This window comes from Canis lupus, chromosome 32 (genome assembly GCF_048164855.1).
Source record: "Canis lupus baileyi chromosome 32, mCanLup2.hap1, whole genome shotgun sequence".
NCBI lineage: Eukaryota > Metazoa > Chordata > Mammalia > Carnivora > Canidae > Canis > Canis lupus.
Genome location: NC_132869.1, coordinates 14421190 through 14436357, shown reverse-complemented (window position 1 = coordinate 14436357; position 15168 = coordinate 14421190). Strand labels below are relative to the sequence as shown.

The following is a 15168-nucleotide window of genomic DNA, read 5'->3' as shown; positions in this document are numbered from 1 at the left end:
TTGGACTTTTTTCAGAGAGTTGGAATAAATTATTTTAAGATTTGTGTGGAATCAGAAAAGACCCCGAATAGCCAGGGGAACTTTAAAAAAGAAAACCATAGCTGGGGGCATCACAATGCCGGATTTCAGTTTGTACTACAAAGCTGTGGTCATCAAGACAGTGTGGTACTGGCACAAAAACAGACACATAGATCAATGGAACAGAATAGAGAATCCAGAAGTGGACCCTCAACTTTATGGTCAACTAATATTCGAAAAAGCAGGAAAGACTATCCACTGGAAAAAAGACAGTCTCTTCAATAAATGGTGCTGGGAAAACTGGACATCCACATGCAGAAGAATGAAACTAGACCACTCTCACCATACACAAAGATAAACTCAAAATGGATGAAAGATCTAAATGTGAGACAAGATTCCATCAAAATCCTAGAGGAGAACACAGGCAACACCCTTTTTGAACTCAGCCACAGTAACTTCTTGCAAGATACATCCACAAAGGCAAAAGAAACAAAAGCAAAAATGAACTATTGGGACTTCATCAAGATAAGAAGCTTTTGCACAGCAAAGGATACAGCCCACAAAACTAAAAGACAACCTACAGAATGGGAGAAGATATTTGCAAATGACGTATCAGATATAGATCTTTCCAAGATCTATAAAGAACTTATTAAACTCAACAGCAAAGAAACAAACAATCCAATCGTGAAATGGGCAAAAGACATGAACAGAAATCTCACAGAGGAAGACATAGACATGGCCAACATGCACATGGGAAAATGCTCTGCATCACTTGCCATCAGGGAAATACAAATCCAAACCACAATGAGATCCCACCTCACACCAGTGAGAATGGAGAAAATTAACAAGGCAGGAAACCACAAATGTTGGAGAGGATGCGGAGAAAGGGGAACCCTCTTGCACTGTTGGTGGGAATGTGAACTGGTGCAGCCACTCTGGACAACTGTGTGGAGGTTCCTCAAAGAGTTAAAAATAGATCTGCCCTATGACCCAGCAATTGCACTGCTGGGGATTTACCCCAAAGATACAGATGCAATGAAATGCCGGGACACCTGCACCCCGATGTTTCTAGCAGCAATGTCCACAATAGCCAAACTGTGGAAGGAGCCTCGGTGTCCATCGAAGGATGAATGGATAAAGAAGCTGTGGTCTATGTATACAATGGAAATTTACTCAGCCATTAGAAATGACAAATACCCACCATTTGCTTCAACGTGGATGGAACTGGAGGGTATTATGCTGAGTGAAGTAAGTCAATCGGAGAAGGACAAACATTATATCTTCTCATTCATTTGGGGAATATAAATAATAGTGAAAGGGAATATAAGGGAAGGGAGAAGAAATGTGTGGGAAATATCAGAAAAGGAGACAGAACATAACGACTCCTAACTCTGGGAAACGAACTAGGGGTGGTGGTAGGGGAGGAGGGGGGGCGGTGAATGGGTGACGGGCACTGAGGGGGGCACTTGACGGGATGACCATTGGGTGTTATTCTGTATGTTGGCAATTTGAACACCAATAAAAAATAAATTTATTTAAAAAAATACATGGTCCTTGCTCTCAACATTAAAGTTGAGTTAGTGGTTCTAAACTTTAGCATAGATCAGATTCACCTGAAAAGCTTGTTAAAGCACAGATTACTGTGCTCCATCCCATGAATTTCTATTCAGTAAGTCTGAAATGGGACCTAAGAATTTGTATATCTAACAAGTTCTTAGGTTATGCTGATACTGCCGGTCCAAGGACCACACTTGAAGAATTACTGGATAAGGGGCACCTGGGTGGCTCAGTGGTTGAGTGTCTGCCTTTGGCTCAGGTTGTGATCCCAGAGTCCTGCATCAGGCTCCTTGCAGGATAGAATCACTGGATAACTTCATTACTTCCCAAATTATGCTCATTCTAACTCTGTTTTTTTAATTATTTATTAAAGATTTTATTTATTCATGAGAGACACACAAAGAGAGGCAGAGATACAGGCAGAGGGAGAAGCAGGCTCCCTGTGGGAAGTCCATGCAGGACGTCATCCCAGGACTGAGATCACGCCCTGAGCCAAAGCAGATGCTCAACCACTGAGCCACTCAAGCATCCTGAACTCCATATTTTTAAATTCCTGTTATTGCTCTTGTCCTTATCTTTATTTTAGGGGTGTATACTGTGAATTGGAAACCCAAAAGAATACAGACACAAAAGAATTTGAGAAGAAAACTATACATATAAAGGACTAATAATATTCATTCATTGGGACCTCAGACACTCAGCAATTTCAGCCACATACAATGAGCTATAACCACAGAAGTGATCCCTAAGATTGAAAAGGAATAAAAATAGCCAAGAAGAATGAAAGATATGCTGTTACTTCCAATTTTTCACCACAATAAATTGGAGTCAGCAGGGAGGGTACCTATAACAATCAAGAAACACAGTAATGGCAAGAAAAACAAAGAGACATGAAAAAAAAAAAAAGAAAACTGAAGAGGACTAGGATACCAGCAGTGATACAGATTTCAAGTGGAAATGGTAAGAAGCGACACATTAATGAAGAAAGAAACAGACACTGAATAGAGTGGCCCATAAAAGCAGAAAAAGAAAAATAGGGAATAGGGATGCCTGGGTGGCTCAGCAGTTGAGTGTCTGCCTTTGATTCAGGCATGATTCTGGTCCCAGGATCGAGTCCCACATTGGGCTCCCTGCGAGGAGCCTGTTTCTCCCTCTGTGTATGTCTCTGCCTTTCTCTATTTATCATGAGTAAATAAATAAAATCTTTTTAAAAAAATAGGGAATAAACTATTGAAAGTGCGGGGTAATTAACTAAAAGGACAGGCCAAGTCCTAAAAACCTATAGAAGGGTATTACCATGCCATATTAAAGCACACCAAAAGCACAGCAATCTGGGAACATTTTGTCTCAAAGAAATGAGCCATATATACTTTTAGTAAACACAAATGACTAATATAGTATAACTGTTATGAGCAGTAACTCTGAGTCAAGAAAACATTCAAATATGGTTGATCCTTACAAGGCAAAAACAAGTACTTAGGCAAAATTTTAGCAAAGTTTTTCAAAACAACTGTATCCTAAACAAGGACTGGCAATTAGTGGGTAGTTAATTAACAGAAAATATCAATCTTCCATAAATCTATGAATTTTCTCAAGTGACTATGACTTTTACTCAAAAAGAGAATAGGATAATACTCTGATAACTTTTACTTACCAGTAGGAAGATCTTCAACTTTCGCAAGGTCATTCTCTTCTATTCCAGGCATTCCTGCATCACCAACTCGTTTGATTTGTTCTGCCCAAGTAACAAAAGATACAATTCTTTTTTTAAAAAAAAAAAAGATATATTTATTTGAGAGAGAAAGAGAGAATGCATGTAAGGGAGAGAGAATCTCAGGCAGAATCCATGCTGAGGGCACAGAGCCAGTACAGGGCTTGATTCCATGACCCTGACATAATGACCTGAGCCAAAATCAAGCTGGCCACTTAACCAACTGAGCCACCCAGGCACCCAAATAATTATTTTTTTCTATTACATAAATTCAAAGTGTTTTGAGGAAATGTAATAATCAGTTTCTAAAGCAATAGGCTACATTGACTGCATATCTTTATATATCTTGCTTTGGACATAGCTGTAACTCTAAAATAATTTATTCTTTTTTCTTCTCTATCAAAAGATTTAAATTTGAAACAACACTGACACCTAATCATAAATGAACTAAAATCAAGCAATATTCTCTGACTGAAAATGTTCACTTCAAAATGAGTAGAAAAAGTCAATATCCTATTCACACAAAACAAAATTATAGTAATACCTTTCCCATGTGGAATATGATTGCTCGAGGGTTCTTCGTTCTTATCTGCAGCATTCTCAGCTACTTTGGGATTGTCTTTAGGTACTGCATGATTGTTTATACCCAATTCATTTCCATCTTTTGATTCAAACTTGTGTGACTCTTGCTGTTAAATAAAGATTTGGTAACAGTAAATATTTTTCAGTTCAAAAGATTAAACAATTGACACAACTACCAATTAAATGTTCTGAAACAGTTCATTTTTTGAAACATACACTATGGGCCCAAATTTCAAACACTTGGAGATGTGGGATATAATACTATTTTCTATTCAGTTTTTGTACCTAATATCAAATCAAAGAGTAACACTTTTTAAAGTCTCTAATTATAGTAAATGGTCTAAAATGTTAGGCAGAGGTAATTCTCTTTGGCTATGCTGAGGCTGTGATTCTGCAAGAGGATAGTCTTCCTGAGCACTGTAGGTTACTATGGAGGCTTACCATTGGGCATATCCTAGGTGCTATGGACAGGTGGATTCTCTACAAGCCTAGGTTGTAATCTAGCAGGATGGTGGACTACAGGAGGTTGGCACATAGGTGCCCCCTCAAGTGTGATAGATGGCTACTGACATTGCCAGGCTTTTCCAGATGCAGAAACAGCAAGAGTGGAAAACAGGCAAACTTCTTTCTAGGTGCACTGGCCACCCAAGAATAGAAGTAATGGCAGAACAATACACAGGTCAGTATTCCTTCCAACATGCTTTTAACCCTATTATCTCCTTGGAAACCTGAATCTAACCAGGACCTGGTTAGACCTGACCCAATTCTATCAGTGGGCCAGTTCTATCTTTTATATTGGTTGAGTGGCCTCAGTTGAAAATTGAGAGAGTCAAGGAGTTAAATACACATGCTTGCATTGCCACAGTGGTTCTTCTACTTAATAGTTAATATTTAGTGCATATACAAATATTTTGTCAACATTAAAGCACTATGCAATGTAATCAATAGTAATGTTATAAAGAACAATAGTACTAAAAAATCTAAAGGAAATCTAGAAAAATAAAGCCAAATTTTAAGAATTTGTCACAATAAAGAAGAAAAGGTAAATGTGATGATTAGGCATAGGTTTTCCAGCATACCTGGCAAATAAAATTAATAATAAATATTGCTTCATAGTTTACAAACAGCTTTCAAACCTATCCTCTAGTAAAGTGAACGGTCTTAGGAATAACAAAACCAAACTGAGGCTAAAGAAGTTTAGTAGCCTAACCTAACCACGGTTACCAAAATAGAGAATTGTGGAGAAAGGAATCAAACCACAGTCTTCCTCACTCCCACACTTCCTGGGTGCAAATTCTGAGCTTAATATTCAATGAGTGAAATGATAACATTGAAACTTTGGAACAGGTCAATAGGAAGGCCAAGGATAAGAAAATCCATGAGGTAAGACCTGAACAGCCATCCTGCATCTCTGTGTATTTCACTATAATGCGGTATCATAAGGCTATTTTTATAGTACTCCACTGCTTTGTAGATGTGGATAAAACAAATAATATTAAACAAAACTTAAAGTCAACAAAATACTGTTCAAAAATACTTTCCCATTTAAAATATCTAACAAAGTATTGTCCCTTTGAAGCATTATTAATGACAGTACCTTTATGTGAAGGGACAAGAGCAAATAATAAAATTAGATGGCTTTCTAAATGCAACGTTAGTGATTTGGTAAGGGGTCACCTAATTGTTTTTTAATAAAACTTTTTATTCTGAAGTAATTTTAGACTTACAGAAAAGTAATTACCCCTCATCCTATTTCCCTTAATGTTAACATCTTATATTAGCATAGTATCTTTGCAAAATATAAAGCCAGCATTAGTACGTTGTTAACTGAACTTCTAGACTTTATTTAGATTTCACTACTTTTTTCATTATGCCTGTTCTAGGATCCAATCCAGGATACTGTATTCATTTAGTTCCTCAGGTCTCCTTAGTCTTCTCTGGTCTGTAACAATTTCTCTTCCTTTGTGGCATGAAAGCAGTAAACAAATGAGTATGGCTGTGTTCCAACAGAACAGTATTTATAGACACTAAAATATGAATTTCTTATTTTCCGATGTCATAAAATATTCACTGGATTTTCAACCATTTTTAAATGTAATAACCATATTTTGCTTATGGGTAGTATGGAAGCAGACAGCAGGTTGGGTTCAATTTGCTGGCTTCTTCATCAGAGTAATTTCTAAGACAGGAATGTGCTTGGTTTATTTATTTATTTTTTAAAGATTTTATTTATTTATTCATGAGAGACACAGAGAGAGAGAGAGAGGCAGAGAGAGACACAGGCAGAAAGAGAAGCAGGCTCCATATAGGAAGCCCAATTTGGGACTCGATCCAGGGATCACACCCTGAGCCAAAGGCAGACGCTCAGCTGCTGAGCCACCCAGGCGTTTCTCCATACTTGGTTTAAAAAAAACAAAAATCCCCGAATACAACTTATACTTGTTTCATATAGCTCCCATTGGATTTGTTCCAATGAAAAAAACAACTCAAATTTCACAGAATCAACTTATGAAGGTAGTAGAAGAATAGGGAATGAAGGACAGGGGTAGGATTAGGCAGCTGGCCTGAAGGGTAAGGGCTGGTGTGCTATCCTAGAGAGGAGTTCTTGAAACCTCTCCCTTCCTCCCCATTTTGTTCCATTTAGGGCAAAATAATGGTAAAGAAGAATTGGAGAGGACATCAGTTAATTAATATAAAAATGCTTAGTATACACTTGTCTGGAAAAGGGGAAAAGCTCTCATTTGTGCTTCCTGGGAGAACAGAAGAGAATAAATTTATTCCTTTATATATTGGGCTTATAATAATGCAATTATAACAGCAAAACTCTCTTTTCCTTTTGTGTTCTACTATGCTCCTCTAGACCTATGGTCTCAATAATACCTCTGGCTGCCTTCAAGACCCTATGCCTCAATAGTAGCTCACTCAGGTTGTCATCTTCTGGCAATCTATGCTCACATCTCTTCAAGTAGACTGTAGATGGGAGCAGTATTTTATTTTGTACATTCAAAAAATGAAATAGAGAAAAAACAATGTCCTCAATATCATGCTATAAAATAGTGAATTAGCTAAGAACAAAAATCTGGTTTCCTTAACTTCTAGTCCTATAGGTAACCTGTTACCACTTTTCACAATTCCATTTCACTTTACATTATAAGACTTTTTACAAATCATAGATGAGTTTACAAGGTAAAAAAAAAAAAAAAAAAAAAAAAAGAATGTCCTAAATGCCTAGAAATTTTCAAATTCCTTCCATTTCTAGCATGGTCTTCATAATATTTATCAAATGAAAATGGATAAATTAATAAAAGAATTTGTCATCCCAGTGGCTAGTGTTTCATTTCTGTTTTAATAGAGGAATTGAGGATAAAAGAGATTGATAGTTAAGGAAAAGGTTTCCCAAGTTTTTTCTAGTTCTCAAAAGCATAAAATAAGAAGTAACTGATTTGTCAGTACAGTTGTATCCACTTTACAACCTGAGAAATATATTAATAGCAAAGATTATTTTTAAAAAACAGATAAAAAATATTTAGCGCAAAATTAGTTTTAAGTGTTGAAGTTATATTTTTGCAAATGTCTAATTTACTCAGTAATAAAAACACTGCAAGTCATTTTTAGAAATTGGCAGGCTAGAATACTTAAAAATACAATGTTTTATGAGAAAAGTACATGTTTTAATTTCTAAATTACAAGATTTATAACAAGAAGATATTTTGATTTAAGTATTTTTTAAATTTACCTTTTGTTCCTGCAAAAACTGGTCTGCTAACTTTTTAATATTTTCTTCATGCTGTGCTCTTAACTCCTTGATCTGTTGTCCACACTGAAAACTAAATTACAAAGTCATTCTTTTAGGCTATATTATCTTGGATTGTCTTCTCAAGTTGTCTAGAACTTGAAAACATCCATTTATAAAGATAAAGCATCCAGTTAGCAAGACAGTAAGCACGGAAGGACAAAGAGCAGACATAAAAATAGCTCACAGTCAAAATTCTTAGAATATTCGACTCTTTAATAGAGGATAAAGAATACTATAAAGCTTATAAAATAATAGAAATTAGAAAGATGAAAAATTATTTTTATAGATTGCTTTTATAAAGAAACAATCATCAAAGCCAACTTCAATCACAGAAGAGAAAAACATTATAGGAAACCATGAGACCATTATATAGTAATAGATGAAAAACTTAGAATTATGAGAGTTGATAAAGAGTGCAGCAGATGATTCATCCAGTAATTAGTATTTTCAACACAAGAGTCTAAACCTGAAGAAGAACAAAAATGGAACGAACCAATTAATAAGACAGAATGGAGCCATCAAGAAAAAAATGTGAAGGAGCAAAACAGATAAAGATTGGGAATTTCCACTGGACAAATGGTCAAAGAACACAAATACATTATTCATGCAAAAAGAAATAAATAGTTAAAAAACATACAGAAAAAAATACAGAAAAATGTTAACTTTTACCATTAAAAACACAATTAAACTTCTTAGATGTATATATGGTAATACGGTAGTACTTTATTCCTATACCAGCAAAATTAAGTCCAAATTATAAAAACCAATGTTGGTAGGGGTATGGGAAAAAATTTATATCATATATTAGTATAACTATTTCAGAAAGTAATCTTTCATATAAGTGATAAAGGCCAATATAATATTCTGTCTCAGGAATACTCTATTTGAGAATATACACCAGTGAAATAACATAAGAGGGAGAAATCATTTTTGCATAAAGATTTTTTTTTTTTTTTTTTTTTTTTTTTTTTAAGCTTTAATTCACTTTTATTTTTCTTTTTTTTTGCATAAAGATTTTTATAGCTGGCATTCATACTAGTAAGATAAGGAAAATTCCTACAATGGTCCAGCAATTCAGAAAGATTATACAAACTAGTACATTAACATGCTGGAATAATATATCATCTGTGAATATGCTAACTCTCTAATCCTATAGATATTTTGAAAATTATTGAATACTATATTAGGTCAAAATACACAGTGACTGCTAGAAAGAGGTTCCCTGACCTCCTCACCAACTGAACGTAGAGATGTACATTCAAGAGGACTGAAATGCAGAGCAGAAGAAGCAGTTGGCACTCAGGCCCTCAGCTATTCTGGGGACACCTCCCAGTGTCAGTTTAACTTCTGGATGCCCCTCAAAAAGAACCATGGATTCTTCTTTCAGTCTTTGCACGTCTAATGCAATGAAACTCAGCCCTTGCTAGATTTTCTGGCTCACAACGAACTCTTCTATATGGGCTAATATCTTGTAAAAGATATTTTCATGGTGTTAACCTATCAAAATAAAAGAGTGTGGAATTCAAAGAGGCATAGAAAGACCACAGAAAAGTAATTTAAAAGACCTAAGGAAATTAAAGAAAAACAGAAACCAGAAAGGAAGAAATAAATTGTTCAAAAGTTGGACAAATATTCCAGATTCATAACTACTTGTTGCATATAGCATCTCACCTCTCATACTCCAACCTCTTCACAAGGTAAGTAGTGTTCTTCCTATAGTCCTGAAGCTGGTCTTCTTGTCGAAGAAACTCCTGACGAAGTTCAGCAAGTTGCTCTATCCACACAAGGTAAAAATTAAAGGAATAGAGTTTACTCACTCTAATGTTTCTTATCAAGAAGTTAAGGGATTTTAAAAATTTATACACTATTTAATTCTTTACTCAAACTCTGAGGCAGTAAAATTGTATAATTAGGACATTTAATTGCCTTTTATAACACAGCATGGGCAATAAAAATTTTTTAAAAGATTGATTGATTTGAAGTGAGGGAGAGAGAGGGAGCAGGGGGAGGGGCAGAGGGAGAAGGTGAGGGAAAGAATCTCAAGCAGACCAGGCATCCTGAGTGTGAGCCCAACAGGAGGCTCCATCTCATGACCCTGAGTTCATGACCTGAGCCAGAAACCAAGAGTCAGATGCTTAACCAACTGAGCCACCCAGGTGTCCCAGCAATAAAATTTATTTTAAAAACAAGATAGGGGATCCCTGGGTGGCGCAGCGGTTTAGCGCCTGCCTTTGGCCCAGGGCACGATCTTGGAGACCTGGGATTGAATCCCACGTCGGGCTCCCAGTGCATGGAGCCTGCTTCTCCCTCTGCCTATGTCTCTGCCTCTCTTTCTCTCTGTGTGACTATCATAAATAAATAAAAATTTAAAAAACAAACAAACAGAAAAAAAACAAGATAGTCTTGGGGCACCTTGGTGGCTTAGGGGTTGAGCATCTGCCTTTGGCTCAGGTAGTGATCCCGGGGTCCTGGGATCGAGTTCCACATCAGGCTCCCTATAGGGAGCCTGCTTCTCCCTCTGCCCATGTCTCTGCCTCTCTGTGTCTCAAATAAATAAATAAATAAATAAATAAATAAATAAATAAAATCTTTAAAACAAATAAATAAGATGGCCTCAGCGGCTTTCACATAAATCAGAAATATTAAAAAATTAGACAACTTTTCATATTACGTAGATATATACTAATTGTGGAAACTGTGCCAAAACAAAACAAAACCCTACCCAGCTCTTTAAACTTATCTGCTTTATAAAAGGGAGGCAGGGAATCTTATTTTTTAGATGTGTTGGTTATGGATACAGAATTCAAGGTTTATTTTTCATTCTAAATCACATATGAAAATCAATCAATCAATCAATCAATCAATCACATATGACTCCAAAGTTAAGGGTCAACCACTTTAGATCTCATTTCCAGTTCTGCTACTAATGCTAGGCCCATATACACCATTAATTATATTTTCAAAGTTCATAGTTTCTGGACAAGAGCTCAAAGTTTTAGTTGTAATAAATAACATGAAATTCCAAGCTGGAGAGTAGATTAGGGCTTCACACTTTTTCTTTTCTTTTTTCTTAAGGGTTTATTTATTTATCCATGAGAGACACAGAGAGAAAGGCAGAGACACAGGCAAAGGGAGAAGTAGGCTCCTTACAGGGAGCCCAATGTGGGACTCCATCCCCGGATGGGGATCACACCCCTGAACCGAAGGCAGACGCTCAATCGCTCAGTCTCTGAGCCACTCAGGTGTCCCTGGAGAGTAGATTAAAAATGGGGCTGATGCTCTTCCCTGTCCCCCTGCCAGAGAGGGGTAGGGTGAGGAGGAGTATAAGATGAGGAAAAAGGAGACTGAATCATAAGTAGGCTCCACACCTAACGTGGAGCAGGAGCCCGTGTGGGGCTTGATCTCACAACCCTGAGATCATGACCAGAGCCAAAATCAAGAGTCAGAAGCTTAACCAACTGAGCCACAAAGGCTCCCCAGATGGTCTTTTGTGAACATTTAATCCACAATCACTGGCCCCACATTTCTAGTGTTGCTCCGTCTTCATGTTACCTAGAAATACAAGAACTTCAGCCAGAGAAGAGATGTCAGTTTCTTAAAGAGATGATTAAAAAAATTAGCCAACAGCCTTAAGCAGTCAGCAAAAGTAGTAGTTAAGAAAGTCTTAATTTGTATAAATGGCAACAAGGGTCTTTTCTGTATAAGTAACATCTCTTAAGACTAAATATATCTAACCATAATGTACCAATATTATAATACCTACTTTTCATGGAAGGCTTCTAAAATTAGTATTATTTTAAAGGCACTCCAAAAGTGCTTTGGATATAAATTTTCAAAAAGTAGATGTAAAAATATATTTATAATGTAATTATATACATATAAAGAACTGGACTAGAATAAAAATATACCAAAGTGCTACCAGTGATTATGTTTAGTGGTGGGATTCTGAGAATATTTTTTCTCTACTTTCCAAATTTTATTATGGAATCATAACTGTGACAATGACAACAAAAACTTAAGGTCAGATGAACATCTGCAGAAGTATATAATTAAAAGTTTAAAATATACATATTAGTAGTTATTGTATAATATAATAATCAGGTGAGAAAAGTTAATGATTTACATAAAATGCTTGTAGTTGATAATTTACATATTCAAGCCACATTTTTTTACTTAAAAATTTTTTTCAAGATATAACATTGTGTAAGTTTCAGATGTACAACTTGTTGATTTAATTCACTTATACTGTGAATGCTTACCACTGGAGCATTAGCTAACACCTCCATCATCTCACATAATCATCATTTCTTTTTGTGGTGAGAGCATTTAAGAAAAACTCTCTTAGCAATTTTCAAGTACATAATACAGTACATTAACTATAATCATCCTGTTGTTTATTAGAGCCCTAAAACTTATTCATCTTATAACTGAGAGTTTGTACACTTTGACCAACATTTCCTCATTTCCCCAGCTACCCCCAAACCTGGTAATCACCATTCCATTCTGCTTCTGTAAGTTTATTCAAGCCACATTTTAAATTTCTCTTTACTCTATTAATTCTCCAATACCTAAACATGGTTGATCTCCATAGTTTTTCATCTATTATATCCACCTCAGATAAAAGTAGCAAATCTGACACCAGGTATCCCTGAATAACACATTCTGCTTGTTACTTGATCCCTGGCCTCATCTTCTAAGAAACAGAGAACTAGAGGTAGCACAAACTCTGGCCTCAGCTATTGATGTTGATCCTACAGAGACAATGAGATCCCGGCAAGAGGCAGCAACAAAAAGCCTTGTAGCTTACAGATAGTTAGCCAGTTCAGTGAACCTGTGTTCTAGCAGGAAAGGATACATTACAGAAAGGCATGGCCATGCTCCTTCAATTTAACTCCAGAAGATTAGTGATGTAGTTAAGAAATGGGTTGCCTAGGACCAGCATTTAAAGAAAAAAAAAAAAAACTTACTTCTAGAAAATTCTGATTTCAAAATTTCTTTCCGTAACAGGCATAAAAATAAGGTGAACTATTCAAGATAAATCGGTATATACTAGAATGTCAGTCTGTTATCTCAGGGATTAAAAACCAATTCTCATTCCTTTCATTTCCAAAAAATATTAACTACCATAAAGCTTTTTAAAGAATCTTATTGTGTATTAACTCCATTATATCTAGTATTAATTTCAATGAAAATACTCCAATCTGGATTTTATAGTTGGAGTTTGCTTCAGTAGAAATAGCTCCAAAAGTGCAAAAGTCCATTTAAAAGGATATTCAATCTTAAGAGTCCAAGTTTCAGTAACTGCACTAAAATCAAAAGTTGCACAGTTACTGGGAGGCCTAGGTGGTTCAGTGGTTGAGTATCTGCCTTCCGCTTGGGTTGTTGTCCCAGGGTCCTGGGATCGAGTCCTGCATAGGGCTCCCTGTGGAGAGCCTGCTTCTCCCTCTACCTGTGTCTCTGCCTTTCTGTGTCCCCATGAAGAAATAAATAAAATCTTTAAAAAAAAAGTTGCACAGTTATGAGTTCAAATCAAAGCCCTTTTTGTTGCATCAGAGTATCATAAAAAATTTCAAAACATCTCAGGATCTAATTCAATGCACACAATACAATAAAGATGTTTACTCAGTAATATAGGCTGTCCTTTTCCACAGCAAAGACTAGCAGAAGCCACTGGACTTCTTACTCAACTGATCTATTATTATTTAATAGAAATATACTTCGCTGACAAGCAGAATCATTTGTAAGAAATAGCAAGCAGGAGGAAGCAGTGCTGACAGAATGGCAGCTTCTGTGTCATCCTAATATACTCCTGTGAGTCAGTAAGAGTAGAACATAGACACAAATGTAACAAAAACAAATGTGGCCACCCAGGAAGTAAATTTCTAAGAAAAAGTCAAAGCTGTTCTAAATCATAGATAGTAAAAAATTAATAATTTCTATTTTCAGTTTACAACACATACATAAACAATGGTTTTGCCAGGTGAAGAGCAAAGACCTCAATAAATTACAAAGCTGGGATCCCTGGGTGGCTCAGCAGTTTGGTGCCTGCCTTTGGCCCAGGGCGCGATCCTGGAGACCCGGGATCGAATCCCACATCGGGCTCCCGGTGCATGGAGCCTGCTTGTCCCTCTGCCTGTGTCTCTGCCTCTCTCTCTCTCTCTCTCTCTCTCTCTGTGTGACTATCATAAATTAAATAAATAAATAAATAAATAAATAAATAAATAAATAAATAAATAACAAAGCTAGCTAAGGTTGACTTCTTCAAGATGATAATAAAAATGTACCATCTAAGTCTATCTAAAGAGAGTCAAAGTGGTCATAGAATAAAGATATATATACTAAATTAGGAAGCATTTATTACTCACACATAAAAACTTAGAGTCATTGTTGCAAAGTTTTAAAATCATATAGTGTTGTAACTAAAGGATGTGATGGCGAAGAGGAGTGCTCTCCAGACCCCAAATTTCAAAGGCCAGTGATGGTGAATTAATGCAAGGCAAGCATAGAGTTTATTCTCCTCAACTATTATTGTTTATAAAAGTTTTAGTCATCTATTACTTCATCTAAGAGGGGAAAAAAAATATATATATATATATGCACACATACTGCATATATATCCAGGTTTCTTCCTGGCTTCTTTCCAGGTTTTCTTTCTATCCTAGGTTTCTTTCTGTTCCCAGTGTTATCTAAAACAGTAAGCATCAGTAAGTGGGACCTATCCAAAGCATCCCTAGATCTGAATGGATTATTTTGGAAGTTGGACACAGTAAAGAGGGATTATCCCGAACCTTTCCCCTAGAAACTTGATAGCTTCTGAAGTTACAGCTCAATTTTCTTTCAGGCTTCTTTTAACAACATTTCATTGCATGAAATCAGTCTACCACACAAGATTTAGATGCAAATTTTAATTTACACTTATTATATATAAAGCAACATTAAAATTTTTTTATCCTATCTTAAGATGAAAGGATAAATGTCTTGCCATCAGAGGATCTTTGTTCAAAAATTTTATTTCATTTAGCTATTTAACTGAGGATTTTATATTTAGTGACCTTTATCTTTAATCTGTAATTAAGTTTCTTACCCTTTAAATGATGAATATCTGCCATCTGATATGATATGTTGCTCTGTAGTTTAACCTGAAAAAAAATTAAGTTTTCATTTTACTACAGAATATGCAGTTTTGCTCATATTTCCTTTTTCCCCTCTTATTCACTATGAGCTTGATCATAAATGCAAAAGAAAAATCCTTAATTTATACAAACCCACCCCTTTTCAAAAAAAAGAATTAGAGATAAACTCTGATTTTGTAATACACATTTTAAGTTTTCAAAGGAATACTCATTTTACTTAATATATAATATAATAATACTTAATATATAGTCTAATAACTTTCAAACATTTAAAAGTTTGAGTTGAATATTGCTTAATGAGATCTTTTTCCAAAATCTTACCAGAAGAGACCTCTTACTAACTCTATATTAAGAAAGGAATTAATTGTTTG

General features: G+C 35.6%; 1 protein-coding gene across 4 annotated transcripts in view; it reads right to left on the bottom strand.

Annotated features, from left to right (window-relative positions):
* The window catches only part of GOLM2 (golgi membrane protein 2), a 100032-nt gene that overhangs the window by 51002 nt on the left and 33862 nt on the right, over positions 1 to 15168 (bottom strand). For 3 of the 4 annotated variants that reach the window (XM_072808199.1, XM_072808198.1, XM_072808201.1), the window contains 5 exons: positions 14749 to 14803; positions 9336 to 9438; positions 7605 to 7695; positions 3831 to 3975; positions 3230 to 3310 (listed from right to left, as the gene is read on the bottom strand). In XM_072808199.1, coding sequence (XP_072664300.1) covers positions 3230 to 3310; positions 3831 to 3975; positions 7605 to 7695; positions 9336 to 9438; positions 14749 to 14803 — 475 coding nt within the window. The remainder of the gene's footprint in view (positions 1 to 3229; positions 3311 to 3830; positions 3976 to 7604; positions 7696 to 9335; positions 9439 to 14748; positions 14804 to 15168) is intronic. The other variant, XM_072808200.1, reaches the window with a different exon arrangement.